Below are 23188 nucleotides of genomic sequence, written 5' to 3' on the forward strand. Positions count from 1 at the left end.
AGGGAATTCAGTCATTCTTGTGACAGTTGCTACCAGGTGGCGATCTGTCATACCCATACTTATGCGATGAGTATGTCTCGCTCAGAAAATATGCCCTTTGGGTTAAAAAAAAACTAGTTTCTGGCCAAGGCAGGAAATTTATAAAAATTCTGACTATTAAACGCCGAAATGCTTTCAACCCAGTACCAAACCCCGTGCGAGGTATTTTCATTGCGGAGGCAACTGTCCGTCGACTTAGGTGAACAAAATCGCTTGTGGTATTCTAAAAGATATATTTAGAAGAGTGACCTCAGGAACTATTTGATTTGGTTCCACAAATATAACGCTTCTACCAACGACTTGACAAACCTTAGGATTCGGGCAACGACCGGCGATTCTACGCGGTGGGTAGTAAAATGAAAGTTTGTTTGATTTAGACAGCCGGTTGGCGCAGTTTGCAGCGACCCTGCTTTCTGCGACCAAGGCCGTGGGTTCTATTCCCACATCTGGAAGTTTTTTTGTGTGATGAACATGAATGTTTTCCAGTAACTAGTTTAAGTATTACCCATAACACCAGCTACGCTTATCTTGGCGATGTGTGTAACATCGTCATCTAGCCCCAAAGTAAGCGTTGTCGTAGTATATTTATTTATATTTATTATCACCATCGTCATCAACTCCATTACTGGCAAGGATAGGTCTCTTCTCAGAATGAGAACGGTTTAGGCCGTAGTTTACCAGATTGGTAGACTTCACACGCCGTTTTCAATATTTGGAGAACTCTCACTTATACCGGTTTCCTCAAGATGTGAGGTAACCGGTATAAGTGTTTGCCGGATGTTTGCTTTCCCCGTTAAACAAAGTTATATTTAACTGCTTAAATTAAATTATAACGAACGCAAATTACTCCGTAAAGTTAAAGATGCGTGCAGGGATCAATCGATCGTCTTTTCTAAGTTATGTGCGTTTTAAGCGATTAAAATATCACTTGCTTCAACGTTGGAGGAAAACATCGCGAGGAAACGTGAAAGCTTGATCGTTCTCTTCAATATTCTCAAAGGCATGTGGAGTCCACCAATCCGAACTCGGACAGCGTGGTGGACCCCTTCTCATTGCGGGAGGAGACACGTGCCCTGTAGTGGGCCTACTGTTTCTTGGTTGTAACGTCAACTCACTTATATGTAGGTACATATTTATATGTGCCTATTTGTATCAAGAAATTTGACTTTTACTTAAAGTAATGCCGCCATTTTTAACAGAATATTCTGGTAAATACATCGATCACTAATAAAAAGTGATCGATGGGTAAATCAGGCAAATCAAGATGAATATCGAATCGGCATCATCTCATCTAATCAGAGTCGTCGAAATATTCAATCTCTCCACAGTTCCTAGACTGGGTGCGTTTGGTGTGAACGCCTATGTAACAGAACTCGACGTTAATTTTGTTGTCCTTTAGGTAGTGCATCCATTGCTTTTGCTTCACTGACGGCTTGTCTGAATCCGTCTTCACTTCCACGAATACAATCTGTTTAACATGTCTTTTTATTTAGGAAACAGTTTATACGTGACACAGAATTATTATAATACATTCACAATTAACAGTTGACAAAATTACGGCCGACTGGCGCAGTGGGCAGCGACCCTGCTTTCTGAGTCCAAGGCCGTGGGTTCGATTCCCCCAACTGGAAAATGTTTTGTGTGATGAGCATGAATGTTATTCAGTATCTGGGTGTTCATATGTATATTCTAAGTATTAATACATTAAATCATTTAAACATCTTTCAATTCTCTATAAAGGTTGAAACAGCGATTTATAAGTGAATCAGTCGTTTGAACGGTACAAAAATCAGAAGGATCAAAAGGAATTTTTTCTATGTTATTCTTATGGAAATTAAAAAAATGCGATGAGGACAATCATAATATTAATGGCTCATTTTTTCACAGATTTTTTTTACACCCAAAAGATACTTTTGAGCCTGTTTGGGATTTTTTTTTTTTGGATCACCCTAATGTATTTTATTCATATAAATATACATCAGTCATCTTATTACCCATAACACAAGGTACGCTTCCTTTGGGCTAGATGGCGATGTGTGTGTTGGTTGTATATTTATTTATTTGTCATTATATTAACTTAACAATTAACCATAATAAAACTCTGTTTACCTGCTTAGTTAGAACGTTCCACAGTGTGAGGTCCGGGAAACCGCTGTGCGCGTAGTGGTACTTTGTGGCCAAACGTCGACACAGCACTGCCACACGGTTCGGGCCCAGACACGATGCTACCGCGCTTATGCCGTCCCACCCGATGTCACGATGTATGCCCCTTGATACGTCAGCTGATAACAAACATTCATGCTCATCACACAAACATTTTCCAGTAGTGGGAATCGAACCCACGGCCTTGGACTCAGAAAGCAGGGTCGCTGCAAACTGCGCCGATCGGCCGTCTTCGGTCAATTAAAATTTATGATAAGCTATAAATTATAGAGAAGGAAAAAAAATACTTTAGTTTACGTATATTATAGTTACACAACACTTCCGGTATGGTTACGGCGCTTCACACCCCCACACATATACGTGAGAATTTTAGAAGAAGGCATCATCGACTTGAAGAAGAACAAGAGCAATGGCAGTCTGGTGAATGACATACTGGCAGCCCTCATCGTATAAGACATATTCAGGCAAATACTTAGAATATACATATAAACACCCAGACACTGAAAAACATTCATGCTCATCACACAAACATTTTCTAGTTGCGGGCATCGAACCCACGGACTCCATCGCCTTTTACTCAGAATGCAGGGTCGCTGCAAACTGCGCCAATCGGCCGTCACTCTAAAAAAAACGTCCAGACTGTAACAACTCACTCTCTGGTCTGCTCAGCCACGTGTCCTGCATCCGCACTAACATATCAGCTTCGGTAGACTCCTCTATCTCCTTCAACCTGTTCTCGATCATCGGCTGTCGGTTGGCGTAGAAGCTGTCCGTGAACAAATCCAGAGGCTGCGACTGGTATCGCGATAGGAATAATCCACGAACGCCGCGTAAAGGGGCGTATATTATATCCCAGAATAGCAAGAAGAATAAAGTAGTAACTATTTTGCCCTCCCAGTGCCCACCTGAAAATTCAAAATTCATTTATATCAAGTGGGCCTATAAGCACTTTTGAAACGTCAAGTATGTCTGTTTGTGGTGACTCTACCACCGGTTCCGAAGGATTCTACCCAGAAGAAGCCGGCAAGAAACTCAGCAGTTGCTCTTTTCCAACATCGTTTTACAATTAAACAATCTTTGTTCTATCTTGTGTGAGATGAAAGCGGAGCGGCTTGCTTTCAGGCAACCTTGTCATTAAGAAATTCATCAATAGTACAGTTACCTCGATGTATTATATACATTCTTTAAACTTATTTAATTGTAAATCTAATATTACTTTCGGTAGCATGTTATAAAAGCTAAGATATTATATATACTACAATGTACTGTGTGTATGTTTTGAAGCGGTGATAGCGCAGTGGGTAGGAGCTCGACTTTACTTTCGGGGGGCAGAGTTCGAATCCCAGCACGCAACTCTAACTTTTCTAAGTTATGTGCGTTTTAACTAATTAAAAATATCACTTGCTTCGACGGTTAAGGAAAACATCGTGAGGAAACCTGCATGCCTAAGAGTTCTACATAATGTTCTCAAGGTAATTGGAACCCACCAATACGCACTGAGCCAGCGTGGTGGACTACCGCCTTAACCCTTTCTCATTGTGGGAGGTGACTCGTGCCATGTAGTGGGTCGGTAATGGGTCGATATGATGATACTAGCTGTCGTTTTTGTATTGTTTTTGAAATCACGATGAAGACGTATTTATTTGGATAGTGATTAATATCATGCTTATATAAACTTCGCAAATAATAAATTATTTTAGAAAAAGATTACCATAAAGGAAAAATATAGTGAATCGAGTCCACTTAATAAGATATACATAATTATGCTGTCGCGTACTTCTTTTAAGAACTTTTAAATGGAAAAAATTCCATCATACACAGTTTTTTGCGTAGCTTTAACCGTTTACGCTGTGCACGCATCCGAATCTCTCAAAGGGAATATTTTTTTCGTATTTGCAACCTTTTTGATTATGCCAAATACATAGCCTTCCTCAATGAATTGTTTATTCATCCAACAAAAAATATTTTTTTCAATTCGAACCAGTGAGTAGTTCCTGAAATTTGTGCGTTCAACCAAACAAACTATTCAGCTTAATAATATTACTAGCGACCCGACGCGGCTTTGCACGTGCGCAGTTTACAGTGACCGATAAAACAAATCCGTAGAAATCCGTAAAATCTTTTAAAAACGCATCGGATTTTAATGCAGTTTTCAGCAATAGATAGATTAGATTCTACATATCAGCTTTTCTCTTGAATCAATTTATCTATTAACTAAAGATCTAAGCGCATTATTACCGTAGTTGGTTTTGGGTGGGCATAGTATTATATTAATTGCACTTCTTAACTGTCTCAATTGCGGAAATTTATTTTAATAGTAAAAGTCGTGCTTGTGTGTATTTCTTTTGTTAACATTTTTCGAATTGGAATGCATTTGTAACATTTGTATGTACGTGAAATATACGTCAATTTTGTTTCTCGATATAATTTTACTGTTGGTCAAAGTCAAAGTCAATAATATCTTTATTTAAGTAGGTGGCACTTTTGATGCGTACGATACATGAGAATTACACGGTAGTGAGATGATGGCGATAACCATATTCGTAAACGTAAAACTAAAGCTACGATGATTACAAACGCGTCGTGGTCTAAGAAGAAGCAAACAACCAACTTAGCCGGGTGTTTTTTTTTGTTATAACCCTCTCACATTGTCATTTAAAATTATTAGAAAAGCAACCTGGTTAGCGCAATAATTCACACCTAAGCTTTTTTTTTAATAATAACACACATCGCCATCTAGCCCCAAAGTAAGCGTAGCTTGTGTTATGGGTACTACGAAGACTGATGAATATTATTATGAACATTATACATAGATACTTAGAATATAAATATAAACACCCAGCACCGAAAAACATTCATGCTCATCACACAAACATTATCCAGTAGTGGGAATCGAACCCACGGCCTTGGACTCAGAAAGCAGGGTCGCTGCAAACTGCGCCAATCGGCCGTCGGTTTTTATCGATACCGTAGTCCTTTATACTATAATAGGAATTTACTTATTTATTTTTTGCTCTTTGTAATAGTTTTATATCAGTGTTGGCTGATAGATGCATAGGAAATATCCATTGCGAGAACATTATCATGCTTTATTTTTGTGGATCAAAGAACTCACCGTGTGTGTACGTTGAATCTACATGAACGTAGTCATATATACAGTACTCCTCGGCATTCAGGAAAGTTTTCGTGCCGTTAATAAACTCCACAAACCTTATTTTTCCCTTGCTATAGTTGCTGTGGACAAAAGCAGCCGTATAGTAAAAATAAGGCATGCAAAGGAAACGTCCTATAAAGTGCCGCGATGTGTCCATCAACCCACGCGTGGGGTTTGCACCGGCAACTACACCCTTCAGACCGGAACTCGGCGATTCTGCTTGGCGGCAGGAGTGGCGTGGTGGAGTGGTTCCTAGGGTCTTTGAGCTAGCCCAGTTATCGGAAGGACTAATTGACTCGTCATGACCTTTAAAGGTTACCGCTCTTGTTGTGCTAAATGGCAGACAATATCAGTCACCTGAAGGACAAATTTGACTCGTCATGCCCTTGAAAATTTACCGTTCAACAAGAACGGTAACTTTTGCTGCTAAGTGACAAAAAATACCGACTAATCTTAAAACACTACGATTACGGTCAACACACGAATTATGATTTGAAATTTGAAGAAGTTTCTATGCGTTGTTTGCCAAAATTAAATAAAAACAGATTAACCGACATGCGAAAGAGTTGTTTTTTAATTCAAAAATTTTAAATACTTTACCTTTTGCTCGCCAATTAATATTTGAACACAAGTTCACCACAAAACAATTTGCACACAAATAATAATAAACTCCTAACAGTATAACTACCTATAGTAGCAAATCATAACACGCCATAGAGCAAAATAAACACCGGTTGCTACCACAGAGTCTACCTGCCACAGTAACGTAGTGATTGTATACTCATTGCCCATAAATTATTGAACAAAACTTAAAATATTTCCTCATTTAAGAGATATTTAATGTAGCGCAAGCCCTGCTTTTTGTCATCTATGGTAGTACCGCCACTGGGCGGTAGTACTTCACCTGACGAACTGTTACAAAATACTCTACTCCTATTAATTTGGTTAAGATAAAGACAGAAATAGCACCAATGTTTATAATCCATACAAGTAAAAAAAAAACTTACTCCATAGGTACTTTATAAATGTGCCTCGCAGCTATCTCTTTCTCCCACGTAGCACACGTCTGCGCGTGCACTTTCAATAGAAGTGCTGATTTCTCATCGATTGCGTTTGTTATACGATTTGCTAGTCGAAGAGCCCGCGGGTATAACAACTGCTCGGCTTCAGTTGCTAGCTCTGATTTAAATCCTTCTATCAAAACTTGTGCAGCCTGAAAATAAAGTTTTATTAAAAAGGTATAGTATTGTACAAGGGCTTCTGGAAGAAATCTCTTTGGAGATAAGTTGTCCATGTGCAATTCCTGTACTTTTAACGTTAATTTTTATTTTTCGGGGCCTACCTCTTTGGTTGAACGAGTTTAAATCCCAGAATGCACCTCTTAACTTTTCTAAGTTAAGTGCGTTTTAAGCTTAAAAATATTACTTGTTTTAACTATAAAGGGAAAGCATCTGTGGAAACTTGAATGCCTGAGAGTTCCAAATAACGTTCACAAAGGTAAAGTCCACCAATCCAGACTGGGCCAGCGTGGTGGACTACAGTCTAAACTACTCCGCTAAGGGGTTGATAATGATGTTGACATTTATTATTATTATTGGCGGCAGCGACCCTTCTTTCTGAGCCGTGGGTTCGGTTCCCACAACTGGGAAATGCTTGTGTGATGAACATGAATGTTTTTCAGTGTCTGGGTGTTTATATCTATATTATAAGTATTTATGTTTATTATTAATATAAATATTCATCGGTCATCTAAGTACACAAGCTACGCTTACTTTGGGGCTATTGTTGCAGTATATTAATTTATTTAGTATATTTATATAGGTACCTACCTACTTCATCTTCACACAACAACTGAACAAGTCGGCTGGACCGATTTGAATGTTTTTTTTGGTACTTAAACGTTTGGGTGGCACCCTGGATGGTTTAGATTCACAAATTAGCCTGACAGATGGCGCTGGGGTCCGCTAGTATTCATAAAAATATTCATCAGCTATCTTAGTACCCATAACACAAGCTACGCTTACTTTGGGGCTAGATGGCGATGTGTTTATTGTCGTAGTACATATATAAAAATTTTGCGTCAAATACATATATAAAAAATTCATAAAAATATTCATCGGCCATCTTAATATCCATAACACAAGCTACGCTTACTTTGGGGCTAGATGGCGATGTTTGCGTTGTCGTAATATATTTATTTAAAAAAACTACATCTTCAAACAAGGCATTCCACATTTGATTTTAATAAAGTCCTTTATTGGGTAAGATCATCGAGAGAGTTACCTGATCAGGCTTCCCCAAGAGCTTGTCCAAAATTAGGGCTCTCTCTGCAATCCACTTCGCTTTCTTGTGTTGCCTGAATATGTCTTGTCCGATGAGCGCTGCCAGTATGTCATTCACCAGACTGCCATTGCTCTTGTTCTTCTTCAAGTCGATGATGCCTTCTTCTAAAATTCTCACGTATATGTGTGGTGGTGTGAAGCGCCGTAACCATACCGGAAGTGTTGTGTAACTATAATATACATAAAATAGTGTAAACTAATATATATTTTTTCACTATGAGCTATATAAAACATTGCATAATATCATAAAAATGATATGACAGCGCATTTCTACCTTAATTTGCTTATCATATTATTTATTAGTTTATTATTTTTAATATTTATTTCATTTTTTTTTATTAATTTGTATAATTTGTGTTTATATTTTCGTATGTAGTTATTGAATGTAGGTTTGTAATAATTTTACACCACCTATTTGTTCTCACTCTTCTTGTCCTAATACTAAGGTTTCCAGGCAGAGATCGCTTCTAAGCGATAAGGCCTCATTTTGTATTCTACTCCAGTGTTAAAACAAAAAGAGTTAAAAATTAAAAAAAATAAAGAAAACCCGTATTACTGACTTTCGACGACCTCTTTGCCACAGTGAGCGCTGTACGTTATACGTGGGAGGCCCGGGTTCGATTCTTCTCCTCTTCTTTTAGTTTTCGTAAACATACTAAGTGACAACCATGAGGTTACAGATAATAGGCACCAAGGTGTAGGGGTAAATAACCCATAAAAGCGTCCTATTTTTTGTGTTCCTTCCTTTATTCCTCCGACATGGTAATCGGAGACTGTTTTAGGTCGGTACTATAGTTGCCTTTTTTTTTTTTTTACCTTCCATCTGAGACTGCATCACCACTTACCACAAGCCTACAACTCACTTATAAATATTGAAGATACCGTATCGCTTTTTAGCAATAAGGCCAGGCAGGCAAATTATACAGCTTCAATGAGTCGTTTTACGTTATACTTGGTGTGCAATAAAGTATACTTTCGTTCTTTCTCTCTTTCAAATAATATTCTGCATAAGACGCACCAAAGGAATTTATTGTGTGTTTACCTGATCACTTCTTCTTTAGGAATGCCTTTGAAAATATTAAAAACAGTTTCAATTAGCCTGCATCTTTCTGTTAAATTAGTTTTAGCCAAAAACTCTTCGTGAATAGAATGTGCGTAAATGTAGCTGGAAATAAAACAACAAAGTTATATCAATTTGCAAAAGTAACTGTCACCATTATTTTTAAATAATTGATTTTTGACTTAACATGTATCTTTCCAAATTTATGTATTTATTTTTATTGTATTTAATTTAATTTTGTAAACTGATGTACTATGTTAAATTTTTATGGGTAAAGCCTGAAATATATGATTATTATTATTATATATATATTTTTTTTGTATTAAATTTAAATCTCTTTTTTACGAAGGTATTAACGTAATTAACGTAGCACGGGACGGAGCCAAGTTCAAAATCGGGGGAGTTATGTTAAAAACTTTTGTACCAGGCAACATGTGTTTAATATAACGGCTTTCTGTAGGAGTCTTATGTATATTTAGTGTTTTTAGACCTGCATGGAGAGTGTGAGGATGAAATAATTTTGAGATTTTATCAGTGTAGGTGGTGGTTAAATTATGGGTGTTACAGATTGCAATGACCATCAAATAAAAAAAAATAAAAAATACTATTAAAAATTTATAAAAGAAAACATCCACCCAAGCGGGTGGATGTAGCAATATATTACGACAACGCAAACATCGCCACCTAGCCCCAAAGTAAGCGTAGCTTGTGTTATGGGTACTAAGATGACTGATGAATATTTATATTAATAATAAACATAAATACTTATAATATACAGATAAACACCCAGACACTGAAAAACATTCACGTTCATCACACAAGCATTTCCCAGTTGTGGGAACCGAACCCACGGCTCAGAAAGCAGGGTCGCTGCCGCCAAAAATAATAATAAATGTCAAGAGTGTTTAGACTGTAGTCCACCACGCTGGCCCAGTCTGGATTGGTGGACTTTACCTTTGTGAACGTTATTTGGAACTCTCAGGCATGCAAGTTTCCACAGATGCTTTCCCTTTATAGTTAAAACAAGTAATATTTTTAAGCTTAAAACGCACTCAACTTAGAAAAGTTAGAGATGCATTCTGATATTTAAACTAGATAGATTTAGAACTATTTATTTTCCACTGTGTTTTTATTTCTATGGCTAGATCTGTGTATTTTGAGATTTTATCAGTGTAGGTGGTGGTTAAATTATGGGTGTTACAGATTGCAATGTCTATCAAATAAAAAAAAATAAAAAATACTATTAAAAATAATAAATTTTTAATCGACCCTGCTTTCTGAGTCTAAGGCTGTAGGTTCGATTCCCACAACTGGAGAGTGTTTGTGTGATGGACATGAATGTTTTTCAGTGTCTGGGTGTTTATCTGTATACTATAAATATTTATGTGTATTATATTCATAAAAAAAATATTCATCAGCTATCTCAGTACCCATAACACAAGCTACGCTTACTTTGGGGCTAGATGGCGATGTGTATGTAGTATGTGTGTCGTAGTATATATTTTTTTTTTTTTAGTTTATTTTCCTTACCGTTCAAATTCTTGTCTATTCTTAAAGATTACACTCGCATTGTCCACCAGGGCGCTATCAATAGGATAGGTCTCGCGCTTTGATTTTTCGTTCAAGAGTGTCAGTTCCAATTTGCCATCCCTGATTATGCTGTAGTCCATGCCCAGGTACATTAAGATGTGCAGTTCATTCAGTGCTTCGCGAGCTTGACTGGCAAGCTTATAACATGTACCAGCTTTCGCACCTAATCTGCAAGATTTTTTTTTTGTATTCCACTACAAGTTATTCCTTGACTGAAATCTAAACTGGAAAGCTAGCATGGACAGGAAATAATTTTCTCCTCTGGGAAAGGATAAAATTCTATCTTCTTCAGCAGCCTTATTAACTCTCTGAGCACTGGTGCCCAGGTGGAACTTATATATGGAAATTATATCACATTCGAAAAACCAGTCCAGTTGTATCTTACAAAAATTGCAACACATACACTCACTCTTAAGCCAAAAGCATATACATTTATTCAGTAAATAGCAAATCAAATAGCAAAGTTTTTTTAGTGAACGATAATAATAATAAAACAACTTAATATATAACTAGTCATTTTAGTTAAAGCTACAGCATAATAAACAGGTTGTAATGTGGTACTTACATCTTCATAAGGCGAGTTTCATTATTACTTTTACTGCCTTGGAAATAGTTTGTAATGTTTGTCTTTTTACACATAAAATCCCTCAATGATTGTATGGCCACCTCTTTAGTTTTTGCTTTAATTTTCAGCCCACTGCATATTTCTAACAATTCTTCGGCATACATAATTTTAACTAATTCATCAAATTCCAATTCATGTTTCTGCCCTGTTAAATAAAAATTAAAGATTTGTTTCTATTCTTAGCAAACTCTTTGCATATTCAACCTTTTTTTTCCACTTTAAGTAAGTAAAATAAACTTTTATTACTATTACACTTTTAATTGAATTTATTTATACCTTTTGCAGGTAAGGTTGCCCACTTCCAATTATTTGGTAAAGCCCAAGCACAATGGTTTCAGGACCTTTGTATTTAATAAATGTGTATCTACATGTTTATATAATAAGACTGAAACTTTCAGATAAACTTTTAATTTATCATTTTGCTACAACCCAAAATGTATGTGGGTTCAACCACTGAATATTTACAATTTCCTTTTATCCAAAGTAGCTATTTATTGAAATAACTGTAAGCATTATATACTTATAACAGCCCAACTTGAATTAGGCTACAAATGTGCTTACCATTAAATTGCGCTACAGTGATAAATCCATGTTTGATTAGATAGTTTAATGCAACCCGCACAGTTGGGTCATCAATATTAGTCTTGTTTTTGCATGCATTATCCTTTATTTTCTTCCATTTGCACCACTGCTCTACCTGCCAATATAATCTGCATACTATCCTCTTTCCTGGAGGTGTTGCTTCAGTAATCTTTTCAAAGAGGTTCAATGACTTATCGTTCATGAGACACCGTAAATTTCTATCATTTAAAAGTTCAAAGATTATTTTCATGAGAAAAATCGCTGTAATATAACAAAATTTACTGATAAAACTATATTGTTATACTAATATTATAGAGAGGTAAGATTTATTTGCTATATTCTTAATAATTTAAAGCTAAGTTATCCAGCAGTAGCATAGGCTATAACATATTTTTATACAATTAGACATCCTTAAGAAATTTGCAATAATACAATGCAATAATGTAACAATTACATGTAGCAAATTTTGTATTGTGGTATGAATGCTTATACAAATATTATGCAGTTTTATTAATGATCAGATAACAATTGATCTATTAATATATTAATCATTTCTAATAGTTACTTACTATTATCATCCAAACCCTTGGTTATTTCAATGAATTCCTCATCCTTAACATCTCCAGAGCCCAACGATGGATTTAAATTTCTCTTTGCTTTGATCGGACTTCTGATAGGAACAGTCCTTTTCTTATTTGGTGAGTAAAACTTCTTTTTTGACTTAGGACTGAGGAATTTTGATGGTCCCGGGGGACTATTCTTCTCAACATTGTATTCAACTGTAGTGTTTGAGGTATTAGAAGTGGCACTGCTGTTAAGTTCCACTGCCCCTTGGTTTTCATCATCGCTGGTCAAATCTACCACTTCTGGTATATTTAAATCCTTTTGTGACAATTTCGGTGATTCCATTTGTTTCTTTGACAATGATAAATTTAATTTCTTCTTCTTTGCTCCTTTCATGTTGAACACATTATTATTCTTAACTTTGAAAAACTTATCTAATTTCAACTGACCCTTTTGGCTCATACTTTTGAGATTGTAGTTTATGTTCTAGAAGTTTAAATTTAATTCGTTTTAGAAAAAACCAAAAATACACAATATCAACTAAACGGTTCTGGTCAGCAAATTGGTAACTGGATGTAAAATATTAATTACAATTTTACAAAACCATGGATTTACATGAAGAACAAAATAGTAAACACAGTAAAAAATACAGCGAAAGTACCTACAACAACGAGGGAAGTATTTGACGGCGGTGACAGACTGACAGGCGACAGCTGATTGATGGTCTACCGATCGCTCTTTATTCTGTGACGTCTTTTCCTAGACGGCATTACTGTCACATTATGATAAGGGTCTGAGCGACCACAACAAACCGCCATTTTTACTTGTTTACCGATAAGTCAATAATGAGATTGTTAAATTAATTTAGTGTTCAGTTATATTAGTAATTTGTTAAATGATAATTTTAATCATTTCTAAAGTGAATGTGGTGAAAATCGAAAGTCAAATTAAGTTATAACCGGTTCAGACATTTGAAATTAATAAATAGTTTGTGAGCACAGAATTAAGAACATTCAGAAACCGTGTACACGATTAATATTGAAGCAACAAAATCCACTTCACTTTAGTAGTGTTTTTCGAACAGGCTAGGTGGTTAGTCATTTTATACAATTTAGCCACTAACAACAAAGTTTATGAGCTAGCAATAATTCGCGGGTGGGGCGTTTTCAATGCTTTTAGACAAAATGTGCTGCATAAAATAATGGATGTCAGGTCTAATGCCTACATATTTATTTACTGGTCTGGTGCATGAAGGGAAAGACGAACCTCCAAGTCACAAATTATAATAGGTATTGGGTACACAGAACTACAAACTACATTTTATTTACTGGTCTGTGTTTCTGTGTAGTACCTAATAATTCAACTGAAAAACATGGCGATCACAGCCCTAACTGAGCGGCAGACCCAAGGCACCTAATTAATTCCAAGGTAAAAATGTTCGTTCTTATTGCCCGTTCATCTTAACTTGACTCTTGAATTGATTTGCAATCCTGGTGACATTTATGTTTCGCGGTAAACGCTTGCTTTGGTTTTACATTATAAAATAATAATAGCTACTCTATTGATTATTTTTATATTGAGATGCCATGCTAAATTTTAGAGCAATCACCGAACGTGTTTCGCCGTACTCTGAGAGTTTTACAATTCGCAGGGGCCCACACGTTGTGCCGACCCAAAACGGAGGAGGCCATGAAGCGTGCGATAAGGCTAGGAAACAAATTACAACGCCGGACAGGCTATAAGAATAATTAAAACGCTTCCCAAAAACTATAATGTTTGTTCGGACTTATCTTCTTGATATAGTTTGAAACAAAGTAGACTTCGCGGTTTGTATGGTTTGTTCTTTCTAACTACGCAACGGATTTTAATGCAGTTTTTAAGTGGAAGGTTTATATTATGTAGTAGGGACACCCACATTTTCCATCAAAGATAGGTACCTACTTTGCTTTTTACGCGACTGGAAGCTAGTTGAAATTGCACATAGCATTCTAGCTTAATTTGAACTGAAATGTTTGTTTTTTATTGGTATAAAATCGGTTGTCGGTTTTTTTTAATTATTTTTAGAATATTAATTGGTATAATATAAAATAATGCACTTTGTTTCGGTGAACAGTAAGGTGCTGCAGCATTACAGTAAAACAGCTCACGATATCAATGAAAAACATACGGTCAGATGGTAGAATGGATATTACCTATGTACCCAACATACCACTACAGTGGCGCCCACAACTATCTATGTTCTGTGCCTGCGACAGAAATACATCATTTTCAAACATTTAAAAAGATTTCGGTACAAAAATCGCGAAGGCTACGCGATTTTGCAACATCTTGAAAATCCATTTTGAAAACTTATTAGAATCCTTGCAAAGAGCTAACAATGTCGCAAGAATATCGAAGGCGAATATCTTCGCGTAAAATAAGCGTGCTCATTAACAATCGTCGTGGAAGTAACAAACAGAAAATGGTAGTGAGACCATTCTTCAATTTTAATATCACTTCCTACCATCATTCAGTAAAGTCTTTTGTTAGACACTAAACTTAGACACTAGACTTAAAAGGGCACTCGCCTATGTAACTAAAAATTCAATAACACGCGTTATCTCACGTACACCCCACACATGTAGGTATTACTATCACCTTCATCATCCTCGTCCGCTGCTGAACAGATTTCCAAATACCTACTACGGTCTTATGCCGTAGTGTGGTGATTAAAGACAAACCCTGCCTTTAGGAGCGGTATTTATTCCAGCTATTCTTCTTAGTCGTGCACTCTTGGCAGAGTGGTCGTGGCTGCTGAGATGAATTTCATGGCGCTAGGCATCATTGGATTGCACGGCTTCCCGTGCGAGTCTTCTCCACTTTTGGCGGTTGGTAGCGTGTCGAAAACATTCTACCACAGTTGTCTGGGTCAGCGATTTCACCGTATCTATCCAACGAGTAGGTGACCGCCCTCTTGCCCTTTTTCCTGTAACCTGTCCTTGCACCACCAATCGTTCAATCGACCCCTCATTCCTTGAGATGTGGCCAAAAAACTTGAATATGCGTAACTGCACCATAGACGAAAGTCGATCCTTGATATTCAGTTCTTTTAAAATTGAATTGTTGGTGCGGAATGCAGTCCAAGGGATCTTTAAAATTCGTCTCCAGCACCACATCTCTAGGGCATCGATTTTTCGGCGGTCTTGTAGTCTAAGTGACCAGGTCTCCGCTCCGTATAAAAATATTGGAAAGTCCAGCTATAGGCTATTGATAATGTTTGATGTTAAAATAAACTACAAAATCTAAAAACCAAACTAATTGACTGTGCTCATCGGGACCATTCATTTCGCAGTTTCGTTTGCAAGCACTGTCAGCGCGAGCGTAGGTATATCTCGCAAGGACCTACTTTTGTTAGCAAGTAAATATAAAGGCAACGAGCTTTGAGTTCTGTATTCTGAGTTCGTTGGCTCCCGGTGAGTATAGTGTTACAGTAATTTTATAAAGTCGGTAAATAATTAAACATTTGATTAATAACCAATGTTCATGACATGGAATTGGTGGGTATTTTGATATAAATACGACTGCATTATCGATATACTCCAGTCCTACATGGACTCGAACGATGCAAAGATACCTCCCGGTGTCTTAGTCGTTTATCAATAGAAACGATTTTTGTATCTTTGAGCCAACCTGTTAGCTTTTGAGTCAATCTCCTTGGGCGCCAAGTTGAAGGTACTTCTTGTTAAGGTATACTAAAAGTGGGGTTAATATTGATCAAACAGAGCAATATGTCTGAAAACAAACCCGTTCCAAAGCAGGTGCGAACTTATCAACCCACCTATCGATTAAATTCAAGAAAACGTTTCAATATCGAAGACGTTGAGAAAACACTCCAGAATATCGTCAAATCAGAATTAGAAGAGGTGGAATACAGTGATAAAACCGCTGCAGAACTGTGCCTTAGTTTGACAGAAAATATTAGGTCAGCTATAAAAGAAGAAAATTATGACAGGTAAATAAACTGACTAGTGTTACTGTAGCGTGGTACCTAGGTCGGAAAACCAATCTGTTGTTGTGTTTTTTTAGTATCTTACATATACATTTAGCTGAAGAAATGCTTGTTTCTAAGGAACTTGCGTTTACAAGCGACGCCTGACAGGTCCTAGCAATGCTGGTCGGTCTTTATCAATTTTGATTTGTTGTCGTTTTGAAATATCTAGTTAAATGTACAAAAATTAATCAATTTGAAAAGCAATTATGTACATTATAATGCCAATAATCGCCGGTGCTTCGATTATTTCCTGCGTGTATTGCTGTTGCTTTAAAAAAGCTTGCTAAATAAGATGCCGACTTTATCGAAAATTCTTGTGGTTTGTATCTGTTCGTATAATTCCGTATTTTTGTATCGCAAACATTTTCTTTTTCGTCAATACTTACTGTAAGTATTGACGAACCAAACGACGCGTTAACAGAACAACACTACAAATGGCATTCAAGGAACACGTCCTAAAAAATGCCACCTTATGCCCATAAACCATAAGCGTAGATGTTAAGCCTCAAGTTATACTGGCAACCACGGCCTTCAGCCTAGCACACATTAAATGTTACTTAGCGGTAGAACTTCCCGGACGAGCTTTGTCACAAAGCTGGTTATCCCGATAGTAATCTCGAAAAGATCTGTTCGAGAGTTTCTGTTTTTTTATGGGAGGTAGGAACTCGTCTAGATAATGCCTATTCATTCTTGCCTTACGGTGCTCAAGTTATATTTACGTCACATGCACAAGTTCTTCCGCACACGGAACCCAAGCCACAGCCTTCTGGCATGACAGAAAGGGGATGTAGAGCACAGACCTTCCACGTTGCTCCAAGTCGCGTGGCCGTTCTTTATAGTTTTATTACGAGACTACATGTTAGGCTTTGACTTAAGTGATGATGCAGTTTAAGATGGTAACCTTCCTCAGATTAGACCAGAGTGTAAAGGAAATATATAATTAATCTCAAATCGCCCTTGCCGGGGTTAATCATCATTATCATCATACACCTTTCTTATAGGAGACGGTTTCAGAGCATAGGCGCCCCACGCTGTTCCGGGTTGGTGGGCTTACACGGCTATTGCCACAAGTTAGTTGATAATAACCGAAACCGACAGCTTAATGTGACCTTCGATACACAAGGATTTACACCGCCAATTTCCTATCTCCGGGCTGTTAAAGAAAATTCTTAAACAGTAAAAACGCAATACCATACAATTTTTGACCCGACCCGTCATTCGAACCTAGGACCTGAAGTTAACATGCTAACCACTAGACCAACGAGTAATTCAAATATACCGGGGATCGAACCTCCCATCCTACTATAACACTGCGTTATGAAAGTCTTCAAACTATAACAATAATAATACTACGATAATACACACATCGCCATCTAGCCCCAAGTTAAGCATAGCTTGTGTTATGGGTACTAAGATGAATATTTTTATGAATATAATACACATAAATACTAATAACAGATATACAGATAAACATCCGAACACTGAAAAACATTCATCTTCATCACACAAACGTTTTCCAGCAGCAGAAAGCAGGGTCGCTGCCCACTGCACCGACCGGCTGTCAATAACTGTCAACTATCAAGTTGAACTTGATGTTAATTACACTGGATGTTCTGTTTTCAGGTATAGAATAATTGTAGCCGTCAGTATAGGCCAGCGCAGGCAGCAGAGTGTTCATGTTTTCCACTCGTTCTTGTGGGACCACGAACGCGACGGCTATGCGTCGTACAACTTTGAAAATTGCCACCTTTTTGCTAATGTCGTTGTGTATGGAATCTACTTTGATTAAAAAGTTTGTTTACATTTACAAATTACTTTTATTAAACCCTAACGCAAAAATGTTTTTATATCATCTAAGTAGGTAATACTAAAATGAAATTTATATATGTATGAAAGTTTTAAGTCGAGCAGGCACTCAAGGTTAATCCAGCTAAATCTCAAGGCTATTATTATTGGAAGCTCTGGTATGTGTTCAAGGGTTGATTGGGTAAATCTACCTATTATTGATTATAATGGTGTCACAATTCCGTTCTGTGCCTCTGTAAAGGACCTTGGCTTGCAACTTTAAAAGAGTTATCGTGGTCCGTGCAAGTCACGGATTGTGTTGACAGACTTTTGGTACTTTTAGGTCGCTGTGCAGTCTGCGATCCATTCTTCCAATCCCGACTAAAGTCATGTTAACACATTCTCTTTTTCTCGACTATTCGGACGCAAGCTATCTTAATTTGACCGAGGACTATCTTAAAAAACTTGAGCGTCTTCAAAATCTGACTACCCGGTTCATATTTGGCTTTCGCAAATATGAATATATAATATGAATGTCGTCAGAAGCTTAAATTTGAAGATTAAGGATTCATAGCAGTGTATTTTATTTGGTCTTCTGTCATAGTATATTCTTCTGTTAGATAATACTTTATATCAAATAATAACACTACATGTGTACCTAATTGGTTTTAGGTAATGAAATAAAAGACGTAATTCAAGCATTTTTACAGATCATACATATTTATTTATCCATTTCATAGTATAGATATCACACTGGCCCGCCCTTACAAAAATAAATGTGTAATACGTCACGACCCAGGCAATCGTGTAGCTGGTGCGACCGCGCAGGTTCCACCACTGCCACATCTGGCTTCCTCACAATAAATATTGGCATCAAATTCGATACTATAACCTACAACAATTTGGACACAATCAAAAACGGCGCAGTCGCTCCAGCTTACGCGCGTCGCCAATATTGAATTTCGTCAGTTAACCTTATAGAAGAGAATTCAGATTAATCTTAACCATTATACAGGTCGATATACACAAGAATTTTAATTAATAGATAATATAATATGTTAACATTAAGAAATTCGCACATATTTGACACATAAAGCGACAAAGATTACTGGTAAGAAGACTAAGTAGCTTTAAGATATTGGTCCGAGACACTGAAGCAGTTGTATCCGCGGGGAATGCGGAACTAGCATCAAGCCAACGTACTAGTACGACAAGCGAGGTGGAGCGACGCAGCGTCGTCCCACACACATCGATTAAGGATAATATAAAAGCTATCTAATTTCAATCCGGGTTGGATCGTCTGTTCCTAACAGGCCAGATACCAAAATGGTTAGATTCTTTAAAAACCAGATACCTATACGGCCAGTACCCTACATGTGTTTCATTTAAGTCTTGCCAACGGCTTTCATTAGTGCCAACTGGACATAGTTCGCTTTGCCAATAACGTCTGTGGTGGCAAAAAGGAGTTTGATCGGTGCTCATTTTTTGAAAACCTACAAACCCAAAATTTAGAAAAAAGTTTGGAAATCACAGAGATCTGAGATAAGGACAGAAACATATCCATTATGTACAAACAAAGCGCAACTGTATCGCTCCGTTAATAAAGTATTTAAAATAATAATAATAAATAAATACACACGCCATCTAGCCCCAAAGTTAGCGTAGCTTGTGTAATGGGTACTTTGATGACTGGAGTAATTTTTTTTATGAATATTAAATTATTAATAAATACAAATTATATACGGCTAAAAACCTAGATACTGAAAAACATTCATGAACAGCACACAAACAATTTCCAGTAGCGGGAATCGAACCCACAAACTTGGGACTCGGGAAGCAGGGTCGCTGCCCACTGCGCCAATCGTAATTACGATATTAATAGATTTCCTCTCCTTGTAACTTATTTTCTGTTCTGAATTTTGGCAGTTAAATCTACAAGACCGGTTGAAAACACTTCGTTATGCCGATGGGGCTGGATGAAAAACTTGCAGCAACTTCTTCTTCACAAGATTTTTTTACGCTAGTCCACTATTAGGAATTTGCGTTTGTAGGAGACTGGCCCAGAAAAAAGTGGGGTTTGGATGCAATCTGGTCTGCTTTCGTGCTCACAAACAACGGCAAACGGCGTCAAATGCTTTTGCTCTGGACTAAACACTTTCAGTGGTACAAATATAAGACTAAACATACGCTCACGCAAATTATGCTCGTGCGAAAAATGTTCGAAAAGGGTAAAACTTTATCAAAATTCTACGAATCTGTCAGATAGCTCTTTAAGTCGAACATAGCTTGTGTGAACGCGCGGCAGGGTTGTTTGAGCAGTCGGTATAATATGATGGACTGGAAAATATAGTATAGCCTCATTTTATTCCGGGATTTCCGGACTACCTCAGCCTTTCAGATATCAATTTTACATGCGTTTGATATGTTATACAGATAAAAAGTATTTTAGTACTGGGTACATACACCTATAAGTTATAACCATACTGTACAGTATATGGCGGTAAACCTTACGAAAATCAGGAATAGGTATTTTAACTTTAATACATGCTAGGTAGGTATATAAAAGAAATGGAGTGAATATTGTTATCAAAACATTACTTCTAATATACATTGTGTGTAAGTGTATTATGTTTAGATATGTGATATTTGTGTAAAGATACATAAAAAGCTTCATATTACGAGATCTGATCGTCGACATCGTCGTTTACAAAAATATAACTTATATTATAGATGTCGTTTATTAACTTGAACTTCACAATAGGTTAAGAAAGCCACAAAATATATCGCAATTCTTGAACTCGTTTTTAGAAATGTCGGTCAATCGAGCTAGGCAGACTGCCGTGTTAAATCCTATTAAAAGAACCAATGCAATCATAAATCATTTTTTGATATTTTCTTCATCTTAACTAGAAAATAATTTACAAAACATCTGAGTATAAAAATATAAACACACAATCGTATTTTAAGCTCAACTAAAAAAAATAATGTCATGTATAGGCAGCATAAAATACCGTAAAAAATCTAGCATACCTAATACAAAATATCACACGTAAGGTTTCATTCGTTTTTTATTCCGAGATGCGGCGAGTGAGTGACTGAATGAACGGTCCCGCGGCTCGAGGGCGGGGCTGGGTCTCCAGGGCCAAATTTTAAACATTTACTAATAAAATATTAAAGCTTAACATACATAAAGATTAAGCATCTCTGCACCTTAGATATACAATAGCCATTCAAAATAACTGCAGACTAAAATATCTCATCCTAAAATAAAGACTTAAACATTAAACTATAAAGACTCGAAAGTTCGCAAACGAACTTAGGCCAGGTTGAAAATCAAAATGGAATATTATCATTGAAATTCATTGCTAGTTCGCTGTTAGAATGTCGATTTAAAAAAAAAAAAAATGTGATGATAAAACTTGTATAACTAAACTTAATCAAGAAAGAAGGTACGAGAATGTCCGAACCGATTGTTAACTTAATTATAACATTATAGAGGGTGTTCAGGATCGGACAGCGTCGTACTCGGACTTATCTTTTAATATTTGTATTATTTTAAACATAAACATGAGGCAACAGATGAGACGCCGGTATAAGCACAAGGCGGCCGTCAAAACGAGCAGCTTCAACTCTAAAATAATAATCAGTTGGCGGTGGTTTGTCTGGTCCTGTTCTCTGGCGGGACAATTCAGCTAGATTCCTTTTCCTTCTCTTTCTCTTTCGACTCTGAAAGTTGTATATTCTCATTATTAGCATCGGTTAACAAAAAAAAGGTATTCTACTTTGCAGGAAAGAAGCCTCGCAGCTATTGGCGGAACTAAATTTGAGCCAGTGTTGTCAGGCCCTGTTGTTGTTGGGTATTAGAAAACTTCTTGCGTTATTTTTCAAGATTGAAGGAGTTACAAAAAATAGAGTTAGCTAGAGTTTTGTCAGTGTTTGTCAGCATTGTCAGGTATTTTCATTGTGTACATAATGTAGCGCCAAGTGAGCGAAACTGCTTTTGCGAAAAGACTTATAATACTTAAAAAAACTGTGTATGTTGTAGACAGAACTCATCGAGGTAGTAGTATTTTTATTAATAATGCCAAATGCCTATACATCAATCAAAAAAAAAACAATTAAAATATAATCTAGAGCTTTAATTAAAAACGTGTAAATGAATACCGAAATAATATTTCACAGGCTATAGAGATGCATTATGTACTGTCTCTGAGATTTATCTATGAAACTGAAAACCTATAATTTTTTGAGTTTTCTAATCCAGCCCTTACATCACATGCAAAATAAAAAACATGTGACTCCTGTAACTTTATTAGGTACGCGTCGCATAGCGTAGTTACAATAGGGTTGTCATAAGTAAAAACTTAGAAAGATTTTAATTCGTTTGCGTTCTTTTGATTTAATATTTTTACAGGGTTATTCCTTATGAAATATACTTATGCATCTTTCGATATTATTTCGTAATTCTGTTACACGTACTGTATTTCGTATAGTGTTCAAAAACTTATATTCTAAAAACTTACAACTAAAAATCGCTTTCTTTATGCATAAATAAATATAGCGACGAATATCAGATAAAAGCATCTCATTAAATAGTACCCTAACCCGCGTTGAATCTCCAAAACGGACAATTCTATAAAACTGTTTTAGAGTATAATGCTTATCGAAAAAACTCTGCATCTTATGACCAAGCTGACTAAACGTACATTTCAATTTAGTAGCCTTTAGACGAGTCGCATTTTATAAGGCGCCGAATGTACTTAGATCTAAACCTAAATCATTTATTTCACTTTCTTCACATCTACTCGGACAGTGGACCGTTTATAAAACAACTTGGGCGATTATATTTGCTATTAAATATTAATTTAGACTGATAGATATATTTGTTAATAGTTATTACAGAAAACAATATTCTACCGAAGTTCGAAGAACTCTAGAGAAAACCTCGTAAGTTAATTGGCTAGCTTGTTTGACTATGGGCCGGAGGTGCTGGGTTTGATTTAAGGGTTATACCATTTTCTTTGACAAAGAACCTATTACCTTTTCACCCAAAAGAGCTCGTAAGGCAATCGATTCCAGTTTTTATCACTAACATAAGATAGAATCTACCACTGATTTGAGCAATCTGGCGCTCAGAATTCCTCTCTTCCATGAATAAAAAGTTCTGTGCCCAGCTGTGGGACATTCATAGGCCGATTGTGATGCTGATTCAGTAGTAAATTCAGTGCCGTTAAATAGTAAGCTCTGTCAAAGA

General features: G+C 36.6%; 3 protein-coding genes across 5 annotated transcripts in view; 1 reads left to right on the forward strand and 2 right to left on the reverse strand.

Moving 5' to 3' along the window:
* Nucleotides 1-603: 603 nt before the first annotated feature.
* LOC120633377 (fanconi-associated nuclease 1-like) lies at nucleotides 604-12813 on the reverse strand. The gene is made up of 12 exons (XM_039903580.1): nucleotides 12785-12813; nucleotides 12125-12605; nucleotides 11535-11816; nucleotides 10914-11118; nucleotides 10289-10516; nucleotides 8741-8863; nucleotides 7640-7868; nucleotides 6364-6569; nucleotides 5318-5436; nucleotides 2856-3107; nucleotides 2149-2321; nucleotides 604-1507 (listed from the first exon to the last, which is right to left on the reverse strand). Exons 2-12 carry the CDS (start codon nucleotides 12579-12581, stop codon nucleotides 1331-1333), a joined length of 2451 nt encoding a protein of 816 aa, XP_039759514.1. The 5' UTR covers nucleotides 12582-12605; nucleotides 12785-12813; the 3' UTR covers nucleotides 604-1330.
* Nucleotides 12814-14423: 1610 nt separating this feature from the next.
* Nucleotides 14424-17956, forward strand: LOC120633206 (dynein light chain Tctex-type 5-like). 2 transcript variants are annotated; one of them, XM_039903355.1, is made up of 3 exons: nucleotides 14424-14583; nucleotides 15914-16110; nucleotides 17773-17956. In XM_039903355.1, exons 1-3 carry the CDS (start codon nucleotides 14497-14499, stop codon nucleotides 17936-17938), a joined length of 450 nt encoding a protein of 149 aa, XP_039759289.1. In that variant the 5' UTR covers nucleotides 14424-14496; the 3' UTR covers nucleotides 17939-17956. The 2 variants fall into 2 exon arrangements, with proteins under 2 accessions (XP_039759289.1, XP_039759290.1); XM_039903356.1 differs by having other exon boundaries at nucleotides 15917-16110.
* Nucleotides 17957-19711: 1755 nt separating this feature from the next.
* Nucleotides 19712-23188, reverse strand: part of LOC120633033 (synaptic vesicle membrane protein VAT-1 homolog-like) — a 52695-nt gene continuing 49218 nt past the window's right edge. Inside the window, exon 9 of one of the 2 annotated variants that reach the window (XM_039903071.1) lies at nucleotides 19712-21660. In XM_039903071.1, coding sequence (XP_039759005.1) covers nucleotides 21623-21660 — 38 coding nt within the window. In that variant the 3' untranslated portion in view covers nucleotides 19712-21622. The remainder of the gene's footprint in view (nucleotides 21661-23188) is intronic. The other variant, XM_039903072.1, reaches the window with a different exon arrangement.

The sequence above is a fragment of the Pararge aegeria genome, chromosome 21 (genome assembly GCF_905163445.1).
Source record: "Pararge aegeria chromosome 21, ilParAegt1.1, whole genome shotgun sequence".
Lineage (NCBI taxonomy): Eukaryota > Metazoa > Arthropoda > Insecta > Lepidoptera > Nymphalidae > Pararge > Pararge aegeria.